The 23,241-nt window shown below is 36.8% G+C and overlaps 1 protein-coding gene across 10 annotated transcripts in view; it reads right to left on the bottom strand.

The window, feature by feature from the left end:
- TMEM182 (transmembrane protein 182) overlaps positions 1 to 23,241 on the bottom strand; it is a 116,215-nt gene that overhangs the window by 33,401 nt on the left and 59,573 nt on the right. For 9 of the 10 annotated variants that reach the window (XR_011969830.1, XM_072621740.1, XM_072621739.1 and 6 more), the window contains one exon: positions 16,511 to 16,648. The exons of the other annotated variant lie outside the window; for it this stretch is intronic. Coding sequence is in view for 8 of the 9 variants with exons in the window: in XM_072621740.1 (XP_072477841.1) it covers positions 16,511 to 16,648 (138 nt within the window). In the remaining variant the exon portion in view is untranslated. The remainder of the gene's footprint in view (positions 1 to 16,510; positions 16,649 to 23,241) is intronic. 10 annotated transcript variants of the gene reach the window in all.

Genomic DNA, 23,241 nt, shown 5'->3' with positions numbered 1-23,241 from the left:
TAACCAGCAACTGACAATTTGTCTTTTCTTGAAGTTGTCCATTTTAGGAAAACCCACTGCTTCCTGAGGCAATTATAAACTTATGGAGAGTTCTAACTGTAAGGAAAATTTTCCTAACAGCAAGCTTATATCTGCCTCTGCAACTTCTAGTCATTTCTCCTAGCACTGCTCTCTGATTCCAAGCAAAAAATTGCTTGAAGACAGCTGTCATGGTTACTCTAAATCTTATCTTCTCCTGGTAAAGCATCCTTTCAAGTGGTCTTCACCATCATCAGAATACCTCTCCTTTCCATTTTCCATCTGCAGCTCTGCTTGGTTTCTACTTTAGGAAACACCATGCCTCCCCCAGGATAAGCTGATCACCTGAAATCTCATCACTATGCAGACTGACTCAGTTTTTGATAATCAACACCTTTGCAGCTCCCTCACTTGCCTCACCTCTCTGTCTGAAGGTTTGGAGGGCAGAGCAATAACCTCCTCCCCAAAACTTTCCTTTATAAAGTGCTCAGAAAGCTATAGATAACTCTCCATTTTCTATCAGCAGCTCTGCTTGGTTTTGTTTCCATGAACATCATCCCACCTACCACCCACCCCTACTCAGTGCCATATACTCCCAGCTCCCCCTCTGCTTTCTTCACCCCTTCATTTTAGCTCCCTTTTGTGTTTTGTCTTCTATTACATTGTAGGGTCCTTGAGGGCAGGGACTATCTTTTTTATCATTGTTACTCTTTGTATCTGCAGAATTTAGCGCAGTGCTTGGCACATAGGTGCTAAATAAATATTTACTGAATTGAATGGGACAGACTAAAGTGTGAGTATCACTTCTCTATTTCTGCACAATTTCTTGTTTCATGTACTTTGAGTTCACATTAGTCTCTTCCTTCCTTCCTTCCTTCCTTCCTTCCTTCCTTCCTTCCTTCCTTCCTTCCTTCCTTCCTTCCTTCCTTCCTTTCTTTTTACCCTATCACATGATTACTGTATATTGAGTTTGCAGTCCACAAAAAAACCCAGATCTTTTCCTAAGAACTCCTACTTAACCATGTTTTCCCCACCAACACTTTTCAAACAAGGAGAGGGGGGCATATAATATTCTTTAGGATTTTAACACACACTGATTTATTAAAAAAAATAAAAAGAACTTTTTTGAATTGAACAAAAGAAAGTCATGGTTTTTTTCCTATAATCCAAAATCAATGGCAACTTAACAATAGGAAATTCTTCAGGAGTAGAGCCCACACTTACTGGTAATCTTTATAGTACTGAGCACATAAGCAGGTAGGTACTCAAGTAGTATTTTTAAATGAAGGAATGAAGTTAACATAATTACTAGGCAGATCTTATGATAATTTGTTTTTTGAAAAGGCCAAGGCAAATTCTCTGAATTTGCATAACAGCATTTTTTTCAAGGTAGAGATTTTGTTGTTGTTCAATCGTTCAGTCATGTTCTCATCCCATGGACCATACTATCCTTGGGGTTTTCTTGGCAAAGATACTGGAATGGTTTGTCATTTCTTTCTCCAGTGGATTAAGAGATTTTTAGAATATCAATAAAAATCATTAAGTTCAATTGATACCTAGACCTGTCCTATTCATAAATAAACCAATAAACATTTATTAAGTACCTACAAGAAAAAGTAATATGTACAAACAGTGGAAGAGATTGTTTAAATGAGAAAGGAAATCCTATACTTATCAAGTAATTATTTCTTTTATAAACACTTAAAGGAAGATAATAGTCCCTTGGACAGTACATTGCATTCCTAGGCAGTAGGTAGAACAGTTTCAATCTGAGCTTAACCATTTAATTGCTGTGAGCTCCTGTTAAAATTACAGTTCTGTTTCCTAAGTTGTTGACTGCTTTAGGAACAAATCTGTTTTGACTAAAATTATCGGGGTGGGATCTGATGGTATCAGGTGATTCAGGCACTAAAAACAGTAAAACAGTGGAGCTTGTGGAAAGGAAAGGAAAGGAAAGGAAAGGAAAGGAAAGGAAAGGAAAGGGAAGGGAAGGGAAGGGAAGGGAAGGGAAGGGAAGGGAAGGGAAGGGAAGGGAAGGGAAGGGAAGGGAAGAAGGGAAGGGAAGGGAAGGGAAGGGAAGGGAAGGGAAGGGAAGGGAAGGGAAGGGAAAGGAAGGGAAGGGAAAGGGAAGGGGAAGGGGAAAGGGAAAGGGAAAGGGAAAGGGAAGGGGAAAAGGAAACAGAAAGTTGATAAGTCTTCCCACTGTTTAAAACAGCAGAAGTCCCTTCAAGCTATTTAGTGTTACTGCCTCTGCCCAGATGTTTTCTTGCCAAATCTCAACCACAACAAACAGAACCTAGGAAAGTGCACAAAGGCAATGATTTTAGAAACACAAAACTCACTAGATCTTGTATTGCCTCTTAGACTGTGGGTCCAGGTATCATAGATATTTTAGGGAGCACAACAGGGAGAAAAAAAACTACCCTCCCATATGTCACAAAAGGTAAAGAATTAATTTTACAGTATGAAATGTACCTGGCACCTAATAAAAAATACTCTTACTATTCTTCTGCTTTATTCCCAACTCTCTGCGCCTCAAGAACCTCAGTCTGCTCCAGGTCCTGTGCAAAGTGACAAGGCATGTAATTTCTCTCAAATGCCTGCCTCCTAAATATTGGGAAAAAAAGAATTTAAGGCCTTTAAAAATGCCTCTGAATTCATGAAGCATTCTACAGGCCTTTCAAGTCATATTCTTCCCATCATGCAGTGCCTTTCAATTGTCAATTGTGGAAGGCTGTTTATAGCCTGGATCTTTCACCATACAAACATGAAGACAACAGGTGCAGAAGAGTGATGTGAGCCTTGTGTGGGTGTTTGCATGTGTGCCTGTAAGTTTAGAATGCCTGAGCTTGGCACATAGTAAGTGCTTAATAAATGCTTGTTTTCTTCTCCTTATTTCACCTTCTCTATTTATTTCCTATATTCTCTTTGTTCTCTTACTGCCCTGGGAGTTTACTTTATCTGGAAGAAGATGATGACAGCACCAAAAATTAAGAAGTACTACCTCTTTATAAGTGTGTATACCTTCTTGAACAAAGAAAAACAATTGTCAGATGTGTCCTTTAGTTCTCATGATTTTTTTTCTAGTTTTAATACAATGAATTCAACCCGTGTGAAACTATCTCAATCCCCATGGGCAGAAGTCATGTGCTGTTAACCTACAACTCCTTACAGAATCATCTCATGACGCAAAATCAATTCTCTCCTATTCTTGCTTTGTTCTTCAAGAAAAAGGATATGAGAGATCACTTCTGAAATCCTTCTTATTCCTAGATCATATATTTATTACTTCATAATTATGTAGATTTTTTTATCATCTTTGTATTATTTTTCCTTCGCTTCTCCAGCTTACAGGAAAGTGGATTAGAATATTTTATCCTTCAAATGCAGAGACACCTTCAGTGAAGTACTGTCAATTGGGGGATTTTGTTTTTCTAGAAGTGGTGATGGATTTATGCTTCTTCAAACCACACCCTCCCTCCTGGTCCCCTTGTGACCAACAGCATGCTTTTGCAAAACCATTGTGCACTGTTAAGACGACTGCTCATTTCCCTGAAAGAGAGCAAAGTTAATTAGTCCTCTAAGTGATGTAGCCCCTAGCCTTAACTTCCTTAGCTCCATGTCCTAACAAATGGAAAAGTGATAGAATTGCACTGCAGAACCTGAAGAGGTCCCTTTTTGCTAGCACCAACATACACAAGGACAGACAGAAAGGGAACTGAAAACACAGCACACTATATCTCCTAAATATTTACATGGTACTATTAGACTGGAACTATTAATAACAGAAGTCACATCTTCTCTGGTGTGAGATCCACTGGGGAAAGTGATTATCCAGTTAAGATCACTGTTTATGTTATGTACACAAATGTAATTCTGAGTTTGTTTTCAATAAGTTGATTTCACAGTACAAGAGTTCTTGTGACCTGTTGTGCTGAAAAAATTAACATTTATATTGTCAAGATTAAGTAGTTGCTTTTGAGCATAGAGGGTAGCTAGGTGGTGCAGCAGATAGAGTGCCAGACCTGGAGTCTGGAAGACTCATCTTCTGAGTTCAAATCTGGCCTCAGGCACTTACCAGCTGTGTGACTCTGGACAGTTCACTTAAACCTGTTTGCCTCAGTTTCCTTATTTCTAATATGAGCTAGAGAAGAGAATGGCAGTATCTTTTACAAGAAAATCCCTAATGTGATCACACAGAGACATAACTGAAAGATGATTGAATAATGATAATAACTGTCAATACAGACTTTTCATACAGATAATCTGAGTTGAAAGGAGCTTCAAAAGCTGTATGGTCCAACTCTATATGGGTCAGAACTATGTGGTTCATACCAAATTAGGAATTCACTCTCATTACTAACAAGAGTTCATTCAACCTTGCCTTAAAGACCTACAGTGAGAGAGAACCCTTTCCCTCCTGAGGAAGCCCATCCAATCTTTAGATGACAAGTGTTAGATAATGTTTCTTTAATATTACATCTAAAGTCATCACCCTTCAACTTTTACTCAAGGCTCCAAAGTCTGATCTCACAGACCAAACAGAATAAGTATAATCCTTCTACATGGCATTCCTTCACAGAACTGAAGTCTTCTCTTCTCCAGGGTAAGTATCTCCAGTTCTTTCAACCAATCTTCATATGTAATCATCTCGATGCCTTCCGCCATTTCCATTGCTTCTGAATATCCTCTGGACACCCTCTAGTTTATCAAAATCCTTCCAAAATATGGTGCCATGATCTAAACACAATCCCCCATATACAATGTTCTAATAAAGATAATATAGAGAATCATCACCTCCCTACTTCTAGACATGGTACTTCTCTTCATGCAGTCTTTAATCGGATTTACTATATGACTGCCATACCATACTGTTCGCTGTTTACATTTGGCTCAGTGTCCTAGCCTGTTGAGATCTTTTTGGATCCTGACTCCATCCTCTATCCATTTGGCATTTAAACCTCATCATAAGATGGCACCAACCTCTTTACAGATTTATTTTACATTCTTTTTCGTCTTCTAGCCAAACTGGTCTACTTGTTGTTCCCTATGCATGACAGTCTGTCTCCCACATCTATGCTTTAACACAAGCTGTCTGTCCCCTGTGCCTAGAATGTTTTTCTTTCTCACCTTCCTCTTGAAATTCCTAGTTTCATTCAAGGCTTAGCTCAACTATTACCTCTAATATGATAATATTCCTGATACCCTCCTTCATAGTAATGGTAATTACTAATGATGATGATGACAGCATTTCTATAGTGCCTACTATACGTCAGGCATTGTGTTAAGTGCTTTACAAATATAATCTTATTTAATCTAGTTACTTGTACTTCCCCAAAAAAACTACTTTATTTTTTTGAATTTACTCATCTATGCACTTGTTGGTTTCCTAGTAGTATATAAGTTCCTTGTCATCAGGGATCGCTTTCAGTTTTGTCTTTGTATCCCTAATACCTATCATTATTTGTGACACATAGTAGGAACTTTGTAAATATTTGGTGAATTAAACTGAATCGAATGGGTAAACTATCCTTTCTAGTTTTGTGTCATCTACAGATCTGAGAAATATAATATCTAAGGTCTTTTTTTTTTTCATTGACAAATAGGACAAGATCAGAGGAATTCCCAGGGCATTATTTTAGAGGTCTCCTTTCCAGAAAATCTTGTTATGGCTACTCTTTGGGTCTAACTATCCATCTAGCTATGAAACCACCCAACTTCACTACTGTCTTACTCACATCTGCATCTTGCTCAAAAAGAGAGCTTGAAAGATAAACATAGGCTTTGCTGAAACCTAGATTAAGAACATATTTAAAATTTCCTTGTTCTACCTGTTTAGTTGGTAACCTGATAAAAAAAGAAAATAATATTAGTCAGGAATGGCCTCTTCTTCTTGAAGTCATGTTAGTTCTTTGTGATCAGTTTTCTTTGCTAGAGATTCATTTACCACAGCTTTAATAATATAGAATTCTGTCCCAGCATCAAAGTGAATTTCACTGACCTTTAATTTTCAAATGTCATACTTTTTTTTTTGAATACCTAAAAATTTGTCTTTCTCCAGGTCCATTGTACTTACTTCTTCTCCATCGTCTTTCAAAGATTACTGACACTGGTTTGACAATCACAACTACCAGTTCTTTATGGAATTTGGGATTTAATTAATTTGTATCTAGAGACTTGAAATCATTAAGGGTATCTAGAACCTCTTTATTATCTCCCTCTGTCTTGGTTTTCAATGCCCTTATTAGATATTTTTATCCAGCTCCTTCCAGTACAAATATCATTCTCCTTCACAGAGAAAACAGAAGTAGAATGAAAGTTGAGCAGCTCTGCCTTCATTGTATTACCCATTATTATCATCTCATCCACCAAGTCTAACAGTCTGACACCTTATTCCCCCTTCCTTTAATCTTCAAAAATAATGTTTAGGAAAATCCTTAGCATTCCTCACTGGCATCAACTATTCTGAACTTTACCTTTCTTCCCACTATTCTTGTAAAACTATTATAATTTTCTAGTCATCTTTCATTTCTTGCTTTTGCTTCCATATTTTACACTACTGATTTTAAAATATAAGTTGCTGGATGAGTTCCTGAGGCATTCATATCAGTTTCTGGAGACAACTGACTCTTTTTCTACTCACTGCAATTTACTCTTTGTTTCTCCAAAATTTCATTTTTGAAAGCCTTCTCCTCCTGGGTTGGCTTCCCCTGTAGAATTTCAGGCAATGAGGCTGGTGCCAATTTTTTTCTCTGAACCTTATAAATCTGATTTCCCAAAAAAAAAATCAAGGGTACACTTCAGACCAGAGCTGGATTTCTCATCTTCTACTCTGTCATGAATTCTAAAATGAAATGGTCACTTCCTTTCAAGGTGCCCACTTTTCCTCTGCCAACAGCATTTCCTCCTATTGGGTCAGAAACAGGCCCAGCAGATCTGTTCCCTTCACTGCTTTCTCAATCTTTTGAATGATAAAATGATCATTAGGGTAAGCCAAGAAATTCTTAGCTGTTCTGCTTTTGAAAGGAAGAGAAGTACTACAGATTTATGGATTATTGAAGTTTCTCTTAATGCTCTATCATATCTCAGTAGCAGATTTGTGATGTCTTTGCTCAAATGCTCTATTTATTTTCTTTTCTTTCTTTCTTTTTTTTTTATTTTGGTCTAGGTAGTCCTTATTGTATTCATGACAATATCCCTTCAACTCCTGGCTCTTTTTATCTTTACCCACATATTCCCTTATCATCCTTCTCTAATTATAGGTCTTATATTTCCTTCCACAAAACTATCTTCTTAATGTACAATGATAATCTCTTCCCATCTGGCACTCCTTCCCCCACCATTTCCCTTTTACCCAGGTTCATTTTTAGATATTAATCTCCAGAGGCAACATGGTGTAGCAGACAGAAAGTCAGTCTTGAAACGAGGAAGAACTTGGTTCAAGTTTGGCCTCTGACGCATACTGACTGACTCTGTGACCCTGGACAAGTCAGTTGAATTCTCAAGAGGCAAAAGAATCAAAATGCATTGTTAACAGGGGTTTTCTTAACTGAGATTTCCTGTATTAATAAAATCTCAAGTGAAGTCCTATTTTTATTTCCTTCTAGAACCATATTCCAATCACAGGTCATATCCCACCAAGTTATGGTACTCTGTATGAGGTAAAATTTAATGTCTTGCATTAAAATTTCTAAATTACCTTGCTTGCTATTTATACTTTATACATCTTTGTATAGATTTGCATATATCATAGGTTTATTTATTTTTATTTATTTCATTAAATATTTCCCAATTATATGTAAAAAATTTGAACAGAATTTTTTAAAAATTTTGAATTCCAAATTCTCCCCACCCTCCCTCTCCTTATCCCTCTTTGGGAAGGCAAGCACTTTGATTTTCAATTATACATGTGAGATCATTTAAAAAACATCTCCATGTTAGCCACATTGCAAACAAATACAAGTATAATAAAATAATAAAAATGAAGAAAGTAAAAAAAGGCATTCTTCACTCTACATTCAGAGTTCATCAATTTTCTCTCTGGAGGTAGAGAGCATTTTTCATCACAGGTTCTTTGGAATTCTTAAATTGTTGTCTTGATCAGAGTAGCTAAGTCTTTCATGGTTGGTCATCTACAATATTACTGTTACTGTGTATAATTTTCTCCTGATCCTGCTCACTTAACTTTGATGAGCTCATCTAAGTATTCCTGGTCTTCCCATCCCACTCATCATTTCTAGTAGCACATTAGTATTCCATCACAATCTTATATCACAACCTATTTAGCCAATCCCCAATTGATGGGCCTCTCCTCAATTTCCAATTCTTTGCCACCTGAAAAAGAGTTGAAATAAGAGTTCTTTCTGTTGTTGTTCAGTCATTTATCAGTTGTGTCTGACTCTTTGAGACCCTATTTGGGGTTTTCTCAGCAAAGATACTGGAGTGGCTTGCCATTTCCTTCTCTAACTCATTTTACAGATGAGGAAACTGAAGCAAAAATGATTAAGTGACTTGCCCAGGGTCACATAGCTGATGAGTGTCTGAGGTCAGATTTGAACTCAGAAAGAGGAGTCTTCCTGAGTCCAGGTCTAGCACTCCATCCACTGTACCACCAAGTTGCTATAAATATTTTTTACGAATAGGTCCTTTTCCATTTTACTTGATCTCTTTAGGATACAAATCTTGTGGTGGTATTGCTGGGTCAAAGGGTATGCACAATTTTATAGCCCTTTGGACATAATTTCAAATTGTTCTGCAGAATGGTTGGACTAGTTCACAACTCCACCAACAGTGCATTAGTGTCCCAGTTTTCTTCACCTCCTCCAGTATCTGTCATTTTTCTTATTTGTTATATTGGTCAATCTGAGAGATTTGAGGTGGTATCTCAGAATTGTTTTCACTTTTATTTCTCTAATCAGTAGTGATTTAGGATATTTCTTCATGTTACTAAGTCTTGTGTGATTCTGACTGTGGCTCCACATTATTTGAATGGTTTCTTTCTGGATGCTTGAAGTAGTTTCTTTTTGACCTGGAATCTCTGTTATTTGGCTATAATATTCCTGAGAGTTTTCGTTTTAGGATCTCTTTCAGTTGGTGGTCAGTGAAGTCTTTCAATTTCAGGCTTTACCCTGTGGTTCTAGAATGTTGGGGCATTTTTCCTTGATAATTTCTTGGAATATGATCACAACTCTTTCTTTGACCATGGTTTTAAAGTATTCCAACAATTCTTAAATTATCTTTTGTTGATTTATTTTCCAGGTCAGTTGTTTTTCTGATGAGATAGTTCACTTTTTTCTTATTCATTTACTCTTTTGACTTTATTATTTCATGATGTCTTATGGAGTCATTAGCTTCCTCTTGCCCTTTCTAATTTTTGAGGAATTATTTTCTTCAGGGAACTTTTGTACTTCTTTTTCCATTTTGGCCATTTCTGCTTTTAAGGAGTTATTTTCATTAGTGATTTTATTTACTATTTGGCCAATTATGCTTTTTCAAGATATTGTTTTCTTCAATACTTTTTGTGCCTCTTTTACCAAGGTATTGTATTGATAATGCATTTTTGTTTGTTGTTAATGTAATTTGGCTTCTTAATGGGAAGATCTTTCCCATCAATTAATAGGCCCTTGAGTCACATGGAAACCTGAGTCACATGAGTCAAGTTACATGGAACAGGAAGGGTGGAACAGGAAGAGGCAGAGCTAGAGCAGAACTGAGAGAAAATCTGGTCAGAGCAGTCAGAACTGAGGGAGACAGAGAAAAGCAGGCAGCTGGCTATCATGAGTGAGAAGGCTTGTTTGTGATTTTGTTTAAGGGAGCAGTTTGTGAGAAGCCTAACAGAGGGAAGACTTGGGGATAGTGTTGCACTCTGCATCGTTATTGTATATAGATTTCCTTGTTACTATTATGGATTCGGTTTTCTGGTGTCTGAATAAATGTTTTGGTTCTGTATTCCATGTGGAGAGTCTGTTGTATTTCGTGATTCAGAACTGAGCTGACATATTCATAGCTGCCATAGGTGCTGTGAATATCACACTGGCACTGCAGCTATTAATAATTTTCATAATTTTCTTCCTTTGCTTTCACTTCTTTACCTAATTTTTCCTCTACCACTCTTATTTGGTTTTTGGAAATTATTTTTAGCTCTTCCAGAAATTCTCATTAGGCTTATATTCAATTCACTTTATTTTTTTCCTTTGAGATTTTGTTTATAGCTTCCTTGTCTTCTTATGAGCTTATAAATTGATCTTCCCTGACTTCATAGTAGCTTTTTATGATCAAGTTCCCTTTTTTATTGTTTACTTACATTTCCATCCTATTTCTTGATTTAGAATTTTATGCTAATGTTATACAATTTCTATTCTAGTGACAACTTCATTTGAAGACAGGATTACTACCTTATCCTTGAGAGTCTCGCTTTACTCTCCAGTTGGTCCAATTTTACCTCAAAATGAAGGTAGCAATAACTTGCATCTAACTACCTCACAAGGCAGATCATTTTTAAAAGCCCTCTGAGAAACTTATATGAGAGAGATCATATACTGCTAAATTTTGAAGGCTAATTAACAAAAAGGGGGAAAAAATCTATTTTTAAGTAGAAAACATCTACTATTCATCTGGCTCAACCAAGAGGATGGAAACCATGGCAAAAAAAAAAAACAAAAAAACAAAAAAAAAAACCAGAATTCATAATGGTCACTGCTGTACTATATGCTAGGCCTTTTACCTGCCCTTCTGCCATTCTTCAAAACCTTGAATATTCTTATTATCAGGGATGTACCCCATACCCCATATCACCAGGCCCTGCTATCTGCCCTGTGGCTATGCCCTCCATAATCCTGTGACTTGCAATCTGCCCTTCTTCTGAACCATAAGGACCATGAAGACTTTCCATTCACCTTGAATCTATACTTTTTCATATATATTGTTTTTCTCTATTACAACAGAAGCTTCTTGAAGACAATAACATTCTCATTTTTACATTTATAACCTCAGCAGTCAGCACAGTATTTGGAATAGACTAAGAGCATAACCATTTTTTAAACAAATTATTCATAGGATCATAGATTCAGAGCTAGGAGATACCTTAGAGACTATTAAGTCTAATACCTTTAGTTTATAGATAAAGAAACTTTGGCATAGAGGATACAATTTGTCTAAAGTCATATAGCTAATAAATGCTCAAAATAGCTGAGGTTTTCCTGACTTTATTCTTATGGCCTATCCATTATACCATACATTTCATTCATTCATCTGTCCAACTGCTTCATTTTTACAAATGAATAAATGGAGAACCAGATAGGTAAGTGCCTTGTTATTTCATTTAAGAATAGTGGGGGTTTTTAATTGTCATTCCATAAATACTTTTTTGTAGATTCCGTTTCATATATTATAAAAATGCCAACAGCAGGAATATAACAACACCGGGACATTTGGAAGCATTTCTCCATTTCAGAATACCTAGTCCCCAATTTCAAGTTCCACTTCATACATCTGTATCTGTCCCATAATTATTTCTGGGCCCTGTCAGTACAAGATTTTTACATAAAGCCCTGGCCACCTGTCAGTGGCATGTGAATTAGTAACAGCTGATTCGTTTGCCCACAGAGTGCTCAGCCAAAACATATAATCTGGAGTAAGACTCCAACATAAAAAGGTGAAGAATGTGTTTTCACTGTGAGGATTTTTTTTGGAGATTTTTTCTGCTCCCCCCACCCAAAGATATATATTATGCATGAGTAGAGAAGACAAAAGATCTCCTTAAAAAAGAAAAATCCAGCATCAGTGAATGGTCAGGATAATTTCTGAGTTTAAAAGTATGACCTAACTGCTGTAAGTTTAATTATTGAAAAGTTTTGTTATATTCCCTCCATTATATGTAAATATTGAGGAAAAGATAGGAAAAAGTAGAGTAAGGGAATGTGAAGAATCTTGTATTTACAGGGCATGGTAACTCAAAAAAAAATCCTTAAATATATAAACTTGAACTCACAGATTGTCAAGAGCAAGAAGGCATTTTAGAGATTATCTAGTAGCAAGCACCTCACTTTACACATAGAGAAACTGAAGGCCACAGAGCTTAACCAAGCTTGTCCAAGTTCATAAAGAAGGTGGCAGCAAAACTGCAACATGATACATACCTTCATGACTCTAAAGAAAGTATCCTCTCTTTAACAAATACAGGTTAAATCCAATAACTTAAAGAACTTACCAAATGGTGTGGGGGTTTTTTATTTGTTATATAAAAGAAACAAAATTAGGTGTGAGCTCTTGTGTTTTTTGCTTTTTCTCTAAAGGTACATGAATAATTGATAAGTTGAATGTCTTTCCAAAGACACTGACTTCTCTATCTAAATCAATTCAACAAATATTTAATGGGTAACTATGATGTGCCTGGGGGGCAGCTAGGTGGTACAGCAGATAGAGTGCCAGAATAGAATCTTCCTCCTTGATGCACCCAGCCAATTTAGTAATTTGCCCCAGCTGAGTTTGCTGCATTTATTTTATCTCTCCTACAATCCCAAACTCACTCTGGGATAATCAGAAAATTCATGCATTTGGTGCTACACCCATGTTACTTCATGATCCCTTGCTGTCTAACTGTTATGCTCTAGGAAGAAGGAAAATAAAGTATAAGACAGTGTTCAACTTAACACCAAAGAATAAAATAAAAATAAAATACTGCCCTGAAGCTACACAAAAATTAGCCCTTCTGTTATATGTGCCTCAGCTCTTATTGTTGAGTCATTTAGATTCTTCAGGACCTCATTTTGGGGTTTTCTTGGCAAAGATATCAGAGTGGTTTACCATTTCCTTCTCCAGCTCATTTTATAGATGAGGAAACTGAGGCAAACAAGGTTAAGTGATTTCTCCAGGGCCACGCAGTGTCTGAGGTTAAATTTGAACTCAAGTCTTCCTGATTCCACGTCTGGCATTTCTCTATTGCACCACCCAGTAGTCCTACCTCAGTGTTTAGTAGAAGGTGATTCTAGAAGTCTGAAGACATTTAAGTTTATCACTGGCCTGATATTAGTGGTTGCTGATTCTCTGAGGACACACCTATTTGTTCTCACCTACCTGTTGCTTGGGGAATATGGGATTCTTAAAGAGTACTTAAAGAGTGTCCTTTCATTTAGTGTAGAGGTTCTTAATCTGTGAACTTTTTAAAAAATATATTTCAAATACTATATCATTATAAATTATTTCCTTTGTTAGTCTTTATTTATCCAACGCATTCAAAAGTATTATTCTGAGGTATCCACATGCTTCATCAGACTGCCAAAGGGGTCTTGATACAAAAAAAAAAAAGATAAAGAATCCCTGGTTTAGTAGCTTGTGAAAGTCAACAGGGAAGTGTTATGAGTCATTTGCAGTCATCAGGTGGTGCTAAATCCATCTCAGGTTTAGCTAATGGCATAGCCCTGAATCCTTCCCAACTTTTACTGCAGGCCATGCATTTTCTTTTCCAATAAAAATGAGATCTGAGAGAGGACTGTGAGAAGACTTTAAACACCAGGCTCAAGGGTGTGCATTAGATGTGTGTGTTTGTCCTTCACTGCCAAAGAAGATTATGTCACCAGAGAAATTATGACATGACTTGCATTTGACTTTGTTTTGAGTGAGAGAGGACTGTGCAGGTCACCAGCCTCACTTCTCCTCCAGAGTCATCTGAATGGAGATGACCCAGGATGAGGCAATTGGGGTTAAGTGACTTGCCCAAGTGAGTGTCAAGTATCTGACATGAGATTTGAAATCAGGTCCTCCTGACTCCTGCACTGCTGCTCTATCCATTGCACCACCTAGCTGCCTCTTGTTGGATGTAATAGGTGAAAAAGAGGCATAATAGGTCATTTTGTTAGGGATCACATTAGGCATTGCCTCTCCATTCATATGTCTCTCCAACGATTTTTAATTTCCTTGAGATTAGGAATCATCACCAAGGCTGCTAAGAGGTATAATGGATAAAGTCCTAGGCCTAGAGTCAGGAAGACCTGAGTTCAAATCCAGCCTCTGATTGTGTGACCCTGAGCAAGTTGTTAAACCTTTGCTTGCCTCAGTCTCCTTAACTTTAATAGGGGGATAATAATAGCATCTACTTCCAAGGATTGTAGTGAGGGTCAAAGGAGATAGCACTTGTAAAGTGCCTGCTCAGTATGGTGTTTGCCACATAGTAGATACTATATGAATTCTTATTCCCCTCCTCCTATTTCCCCTATGTTTCTTTTGTATTCCTCACCTACTTCTCTTTCTTTTTAATTTTACATAACAAATTCATTTTCTTTTCAATTCTCAAAACTAAACAAGCATTTCCATAACACAGTACAATAAAAAAGAGGATTGTACATGAAACTGCAAATCTACCATGTACAATTTGCTATTCCCTCCAATATACAACAAAGTTATCATGTACATTTTTTCCCTTTTTTTCTTCCCCCTCCGTACCCTAAAGATGGCTACCATTAGACACAAATAGGTACATATATGTAAAATTATTCCAAACCTACTTCTATTTGTCAGTTCTTTCTCCAGATGCAGATAGCATGTCACATGTCCTTTATTTTTAATTTGTGTTATCAGATTATTAACTCTTATTTAGGTTTCTGATAATACAAATAACTCATGGAAGCATATTTGAATACCTAAAGCAATTATCAGGGATATGAGAAAAATAAACATTTTAAAGATACCAGGATAGAGACAAGACCAGGGATTTCATTGGTATAGGGTACTCCCCTTAAGGAAACTCCCTCTATACATGCAGATCAGCACTTTCTCTGCAACTCAAGTCTTAAGGAGTTGACTGTGTGTGTGTTCATCCTTCATTGCTGAAGAAGACCATGCCATCAGAGAAATGATGACATGACTTGTATTTGACTTTATTTTGAGTGAGAGAGGGCTGTGTAGGTCACCAGCCTCACTTCTCCTCCAGAGTCATCTGAATCCATTGAGCAGACATTCATCAGGATGACTGGAGATGACCCAGGATGAGGCAATTGGGGTTACGTAATTTGCCGGAGGTCACATAGCTAGTGAGTGTCAAGTGTCTGAGGTGAGATCTGAACTCAGTTCCTCCTGACTCCTGCACTGGTTCTCTATCCACTGCACCACCTAGCTGCCCCAGGAGTTGACTTAGGTTCAAAGTGTAAGAATCTGTTAGAAGCAGGATTTGAACCCAGGTCTTCCTGGCAATCTATCCACTGTGCTAGGCTACTTCTATTTATGAATTACATAGATAATGAATTTCTTATATAAATTATATTTATGCATCATAAATCACATATAAATAATACACACGTATGAGTTTGTTGTTTAGTCATGCCTAACTCTTTCTGATCTCATTTGGGGTTTCCTTAGCAAAGGTCCCAGAATGGTCTGACATTTCCTTCTACAGTTCATTTTACAGATGGGGAAACTGAGGCAAACAGGGTTAAGTCACTTGACCAGGGTCATATAGCTAATAAGTGTCTAAGGCCAGATTTGAACTCAGGAAGATGAATCTTCTTGGCTCCAGAACCAGCACTCTATCCACTGAGCCACTTAGCATTCCCGATTGTGAGTGTATGTACATATGTACACATGCTGTACACATGCCAATAATGTACTGCTTCTTCTCATGTGTCATCGTTAAGGAGGATATACAATATCACCCAACCCCTTGCAAATAAATATTACACACTTTGTAATCATGACATTAATTCTTGTGTGAAGTAAGGTAAATTCTCAAGAGAAACTTTCATGAAAAAGTCAGTAGAATTTTAATGACCAAAGTTAGAAAGGATTCAAAGATAATTCCAAGGACTAGGATTTCTCAACTGAATAGCAAGATGGTAGCAACAATGAGGAAAGCATATTTCTGAAATGTTACTTAATGTCACGTGCATACATATATAGGACTACTGCTGATTTCTAACACGATAAAAGGAAGAGTGAGATAGATATGGATATACACATATACATATATACACACATATCTACACATATATGCATGCATGTATATATATACATACACATATACACATATATGCAAATGTATACATGTGTGTAAAACAGACAGCTCTAGGTTTAAGTCTATTCTGTCTGGAAGAAGGGAAAAGGAAAAAAGAAAATGCGATGTAAACCCTGAATTTAAAGGTAATTAATTCATCCGTAGTAGTTGGTGTCCCCTCCCTGTACCAAATAGGACAACACAACACAACTCATTCACAGGTGATATATATCATGATATTTTAGTTTGGGTAAATTTTCTACTGCATTTCAGACATCATAAGAAAGTCCATAGCTACACTAAGGCCACCAAATTTCTGGAGTTGTGACTTTCCATAAACTAATAGATGAAAAACTTCAGGGTCTACTAGATTGACTAGATGCCCACTCAAGGTCCTGTTGGAAGTCAGTGGCTGAGCTAGGAATCAAGTCTAGACCTCCGCAAAACAGAAATTTTTTTTTAAAAAAGTATGAAAACCTCTGGATTGAAAAGAACGCACAGTGTACCTACCAGCAGTGATAAAGGTTCCTCCTGCTGCTTTAAACAGAATATGGCTCGCAAAGGGAGCAGCGCAGATGATGAAGAAGGTAGCAATTATCGCTGCCATGACACCAAGAAGAAGGAATACTGCCCAGAAACCACGATAAACTGGAAACCCAGAGGAAAGAAGAAAGGAAAAGAGAGAGGGGGAAAACATATTTAGAACTTAAACTAATAGATAATAAAGTTTCCTTCTTGTTTCATTTTTCTGATTGTAAAAACATCAGCCCTTCTATGACTGGTCCTAGGATACAGTGTATACCATGTGTATTGAATTAGGGTGGAACCTCAGATCTTATCCAACAGCCAAGGAATAATGACAGTAGACTACAATCAAACCTGGATTTCTGGTATTTGCATCGCACACATACTTAATATACTTAGGGAGTTAATTTTCCCCAACCAGATTTCACATTTTAGAAGTTGAAGTACCAAAAGCTGCAGGCAGTATTCTTTTGAATGACTGCCCAGCTGGATCAGATATGTATTCCACCCCAAATGTAGACAAACATAAAAAGACATTGAAATTCTTAGCACTAGAACTCAAAAAAAAAAAAAAAAATGCATACACACACCCCAGCCCAACCTTGACAGAATGATTTCTTTTCTTTTCTTTCTCCCTTTTTGTTTTTTTAACAGCAAAGCATCCACTTGAAAGCTGGTAATATTCATCAACTGCAGTCCTACTGTATGGATTACCCATCTTTTTAATATATTGTAAAGCAACAAAAGTGGCAAGAAAAACTCAAAACAATGTTTTCCAAGCATAATTAAGCTTTAAAATCAGATACATTCAGGCAGAAAAACTCTGTCCTAATATTTGTACTTTGATAAATTCAAAATGTGAAGTTTCAGAAGGCTCTTAGTCAAGGACAAGCAATACTGAATTAATGGATGCAGCTGGTGATAAATGGACTGAGGGTTTGGCGACATATAGTAGCCAAATAAAAAGGGTTTCTAATGATCATTTTTGAGCTAGTTAATTGCACATCTATTAAACAAATTCATCACTTTCCAAAGGCTAAAACACTGAAATAAATTCTCCTTGTAAATTTAAGTAGGGGGCCCTCAATGGAACCTATTAGCCAAATTATGAGTTCTTATCCGTTGTGTTGCAGAATAGGAAAACAGAAACTGCAGAGAGAAAGGAGGCAAAAATCTTTTTAAAAGGTCCACCTGGCAAAGCTGAAATATGTCAATCAAATGGAATCTTATAAAGTGAGAGAGGTAGTGGGGAGGGGAGCGGGGGGTAGGGTAGAGGAGCAGAGAAGTGACATAGCTTATGTCACTACAACTATAGTAATCAATCAGTCAATAAACATATCAGAGAGTAATATATGTTGGAATGATCAGACTCAAAAAACCTTGGTAATCAAATTACTTAGGTTAATACTCCACATCACCTGAAATTATGGGACAATTGGTCAGCTTATGCATCATTTAAAATTGACATAGGATCGAATGAGTCTAATGCTTCAAAAACGCAGATAGGTGACACAGTTCATAGAGTGCCTGCCCTGAAGTGAGGAGGACTCATCTTCCTGAGTTCAAATTTGACCTCAGATACTTCCTAGCTGTGTGTCCCTGGACAGGTCACTTCACTCTGTTTGCCTCCTTTTCCTCACCTGTAAAATGAGCTGGAGAAGGAAATAGCAAATCAGTCCAAGAAAACTCCAAATGGGGTCACAAAGAATTGTGTATGACCGGAACAACTGCATGACAACAAAGGCTTCAAAACAAAGACTTCAGTAAACTACTTATTGTAATATTACTAAAAGTCCATCAGTCTGGCATAGGGAATAGACAGCTAGACTTCATATCAGGAAGAAATTCAAGTTCAAGTCTTACTTTGGATACATACTGGCTGTGGAACCTAGACAAGACAGTTAACCTCTAAATGGGCTATTTTACACAGAACTTGCATAAGGCAAGCACACACATGGTGGTCAAAAGAATTAAGATAAAAATGCTTTCAAGTTTTCTCTGAAAAACTTTACTATTGATTGTGAGACATGGAAGACTCTGGCCCAGGACAACCCAGCATGGCGTGCCTGCATTGAAGAAGCGGTTGTGCTTCATGAGTAAAACAGAATCACAGTAGCACAAAGGAAATGTGAATTGTACAAATTCAGAGACATCTCCATCTCAGATGTATTAATGGACTATTTGTGCCCAACCTGTGGTAGAACCTTCTAAACTTGTACTGAACTGATCAGCCACAGCAGAACACACTGGGTCCTGAGCCTCAACATCAAGATGTCATTGGTGCTTTTCAAAAACAAAAGACAACAGCTCCAGGTAAGACCATAACTTTGCAGAGAGGATGACTACTTGCTTTGGGAAAGGGAGTTGCCACCCTACCAAATATCCCCTGTACCAATGAAATAACAAGTTTGCTATTTGTTTTTTACTCAGAACAAATCAGTGCTACTTACTACCACAAACAACTCTGTTATTCTCTAAATTTAAAGAAAAGGAATGATTTCAGTGTGGGATCCTTGTGTTAAAATTTTCACACAGTAACATGATTTATATATTGGCAGGACTGGGATATCTTGAAATTCTTTTAAGGTTTTATTGACTTTATGCTACTGGATATTTCTCCAGGCTAGAGTTCTAACACTGATTAGTAATTATCCCATAAATTTGGCTGGCTACACTAACCAACCCATCTGCATTCTTCAATGTATTCAAAATCCTTGCCCTTTCTGGGATTTTCTAATAAAGTCAAGAGAAAACATGTTGGGGTAAAGGGAGATTTCTGGGGTAAGAGGGAGAAATAGGAGAAATGTCAACTATATTGGTATGTATTAACTGTTAAAAGAACTAAAGTCCTCCAGCTCATTGGGTCAAACCTTCAAGAAGGCTCTTTGTTCTATTTAATTCAATTCAGCAATTAAGCACTTAATGTTTGATGGACCACTCTGCCAGGTTCAGTGAATGCAGAGAGCAAAAAGGAAACAGTCCTATCTCCCTGGCCCTAAACCCCAAAGAGCTTATATTAAATATACTTGGGAGAGTGAGGTGGGATTAGGAAAGTTGTTGCCTTTTAATGGTTCATGCATCCAGTCCAATGGTGATCCAAGGAGTTTACACTAAACATTCTTTAATGATACCTATAAAGAATATTTCAAGTAGTATATAAACTCAATCTAGGGGGTTCATAAAACTCATTTTATCATTGAAAATGGATAGTCAAACAAGAAACACTGGAAATCAATAGATTAAGGTAACAATACAAATGTAATATATGTACAAGTTAGCACAAAGTAAAACATCATAATGGTAAGAGGTAGAAGGCACTAAAAATTGGTGTGATTAGGAATAGAATTCTGTAAAAGGTAGCAACTAAGCTGTGCTCTGCAGAAAATTGGGAGTTTTAAAAGGTTAGAAGGATTTGAAGAAGGACTTGGACAAGAGGTATCCATCATAGACAAGAAGCCTGCATCAGTGAAATGACATGACCACAGATGCATGGAAGAACTGAGGTTTTGACTAAGCAAAACAATGAGTAACATGTAGGTCCTTCTGGAGGAACATGTTTTTCACAGGTGTGAGCATAATGATAATAGCTGACATTTATATAGCACTGTAAGGTTAACAAAGAAATAGTAATAATTATACACACATATTTTAAAGTGCGCTTTTTTTCCTTTTTCCCTAGGTGTAATTACATTTCCAGCTTATGTTGGTTTTCAAACTCCTTGAGAAAGCTGTCTACAATCACTGCCTCTGCCACCTCACCTCTCAGTCTGCTTTAAGCTTTCTGTAATCTAGCTTCCGACCTCATCATTCAACTGAAACTGCTCTTACAAAAAACCACCTATAGGGGCACCTAGTTGGCGCAGTGAATAGAGCACAGGCCCTGGAGTCAGGAGGACCTGAGTTCCAATTTGACCTCTGACACTAACTGTGTGACCTTGGACAAGTCACTTAACTCCAATTGTCTTGTCTTCCCCCCCTCGAGAAAACAAGCAAATAAAATCCATTCTTAAAAAAAAAAAAAAAACTACCTATGATCTTTAATGACCTTCTCTATATTCTCATACTTTCTTACTTTTCTGTGCCCTTTGACACTGTTGGTCACCCTCTTCTTCTTGATGCTTTCTCCTCATTCTCCTTTCTGTGAGTGTTCCCCAAGTATCTGTCCTGGTCCCTCTTCTCTTCTCCTACTATCTTGTTCAGTGACCTCATCAATCCCCATGGGTTCAATGATAATCTCTTTGATGATGACTCCCAGATGTAACATCTCCCCTGAGTTCTAGTCTCATGTTACCACTTGCCTTAAGGGCAACTCAGATTGGAGGTATCAAATGCATCTCAAACTCAACATGTCCAAAACATCATTATCTTTGCCTCCCCACTCCAACTCCCACCATTTTACAAACTTCTCTATTACTATTGAGTGTATCATCATCTCCCTGGTCAATTTGGGCTTCCATATTAACCTCAACTCTGTCATAATTATTCAACATATCCAATCTCTTGATAAGTCTTATTATATAAGTCCCATTCTCTACTTCACATTGTTAACACCTCATACATGGATTACTGCATTAAATAGCGTTCAGGGTGATCTCTCTGCCTGAAATCTCTCTCTTTCCTCCAATCCATCATCTACTTAGCTGTGAAAGTACAGGTCTAACTATGTGATATATACTTCTCCCCCCAACAAATTCTAGTGGCTCCCTATCATCTCTAGGCTCTAACAAAAAAAAAATCTTGTTTGGCATTTAAAGTCCTTCATAATCTGGTCTTTTCCTTTATTTCTAGTCTTCTTATACCTTTCCCTTCTTCATGTATTTTAAGATCCAGAAGCAAATACCTTCTTGTTCTTCCTATACACAACACTATTTCTAAACTTAATGCCTTTGTGTCCCTTATGGCAGGAGTGCTCTCCCTCTTCATGTGACTTAGTATTCTGGCTTCCCTGGTTTTCCTTAAGACTCAAATAAATTCCTACCTTTTGCAAAATGCATTGTCTCTTGCTCCTCCATTCACACCATTAGTGCCTTCCCTCGGAGACTATTTTCAGTCTAATCAGTATATATTTTGTATATATGTAGTTTGCTGGTATGTTGCCTTTTCCATTAAAATTTAAGTTCCTTGAGGGCAGGGACTGTCTTTTTTTTTTTTTTTAAACTATTTTTATATTCTTATCTTTGTATGAGTCTGGAAAATAGTAAGAGCTTAATAAGTGTTTGTTGATCAATTAACCTATGTACCCTCTTTACACCCAGGATAAAAGAATCTTAAACAACATCAACAAAGATCCCTTTCTGAGGAATGAAACAGTCTTGGAAAGAAAAGTTCAGAGAATGCGCATCCTACAGGATGAAATGAAAGCTTTTAATTTAGAACATTAGGGAGTCTTTTTTTTTTTCAAAATCAAGCTTGCAAATTCAGTTGAATCATTCTTTCTTTAATTTAGCTCTAATTTTTTTAACCATTGCAGAAACTTAGTTATCATGACTACGCAACATAGGCACTCCAGTAAGGTTAAATGTCTTTCCTTCTTCTTAGCTTCGTGGCAAAATATGTATGTCTATATAAGTAGCAATTCTATGTGAGATACACAGCAATTCACATAAGTACATATATGATGCAGATAGCTAGGTTCCATTTCCATTTCTACCACTTAATAGCTTTATAATATTATGCAAGTCATCTAGCTTTTTCTGGGCCTCAGTTCCTCATCTGTAACATGTATATAATATTTTCCTTGTATAAAGTCATGATGTTAAAACAGATGTCAGTTTGAGATTCCTACCACCACTAAAATCCATCATTTCACATTTTTTTTTGTTACTCCATTAAGATAAAAAGGCATAGGAAAATATCTTCACTATGAAACTCAGTCTGTTTTTCATGCTTCACTTCTTTCTTTTGTAGGAATATATTAAGCACAATGCAGTCCATCTAATATAGGGCTTCTGAACCTAGGATATAGGTTCAGAACAGATTGCAGGAGGTCCATGAACTTGGATGGGAAAGCAATTATATCTTTATTTTAAACTAGCCTGTAACTGAGATTTAATATTTCCTTCTATATTTTAAAAATTATTCTAAGAGGTTGGGTCAGGAGGGATCATCGGTCAAGATCCAGATGACCAAAGGTGTCTATGACACCAAAAATGTTTAAAATCCCTCCTCTAATACAATATATTCTTATATTCCAAAATAGCAACCTTGACAGTTGACTACACATTCAAATGTAAAATGACTCTCTTATTACATAACATGACACTACATGCAAATATAATGTTAAAATCATTTTATATTATGTGATATAATTCAATATATTATAATAAATTAAAAGTTGAACTTCTATTAAGTCTTTAAAGCTTGAAGTAAGGTTTACAACATGGTTCATTAGAACTTCATATATAGATTTACAACACGGCTTAAGCAAACTTCACAAATTTATACTGATTAAGTGAAAAGGCCATTTGAATCTGTAAAAGAAAATAACTGACATATAATATTTTCAAAGAAATGTGATTTTTAAAAATATGTTTATGTAAACTCAATAACTTGAACTAAGAAAATCTTGTCAGATTGGGATTCTTTGAATCACTTCTATTACTAAAGAGTGACCAGAAGACCTGTATTCTACTCCTTATTCTTCAGTTAAGCAGCTGAATGCCCTTGGGCAAATCTCACCACCTCTCAATTTCCTTTTCTGGAAATAAAAGGGTACC

This window comes from Notamacropus eugenii, chromosome 6 (genome assembly GCF_028372415.1).
Source record: "Notamacropus eugenii isolate mMacEug1 chromosome 6, mMacEug1.pri_v2, whole genome shotgun sequence".
Lineage (NCBI taxonomy): Eukaryota > Metazoa > Chordata > Mammalia > Diprotodontia > Macropodidae > Notamacropus > Notamacropus eugenii.
Note: the sequence above shows the minus strand (reverse complement) of the source record. Positions and strands in the feature narration are given on the sequence as shown.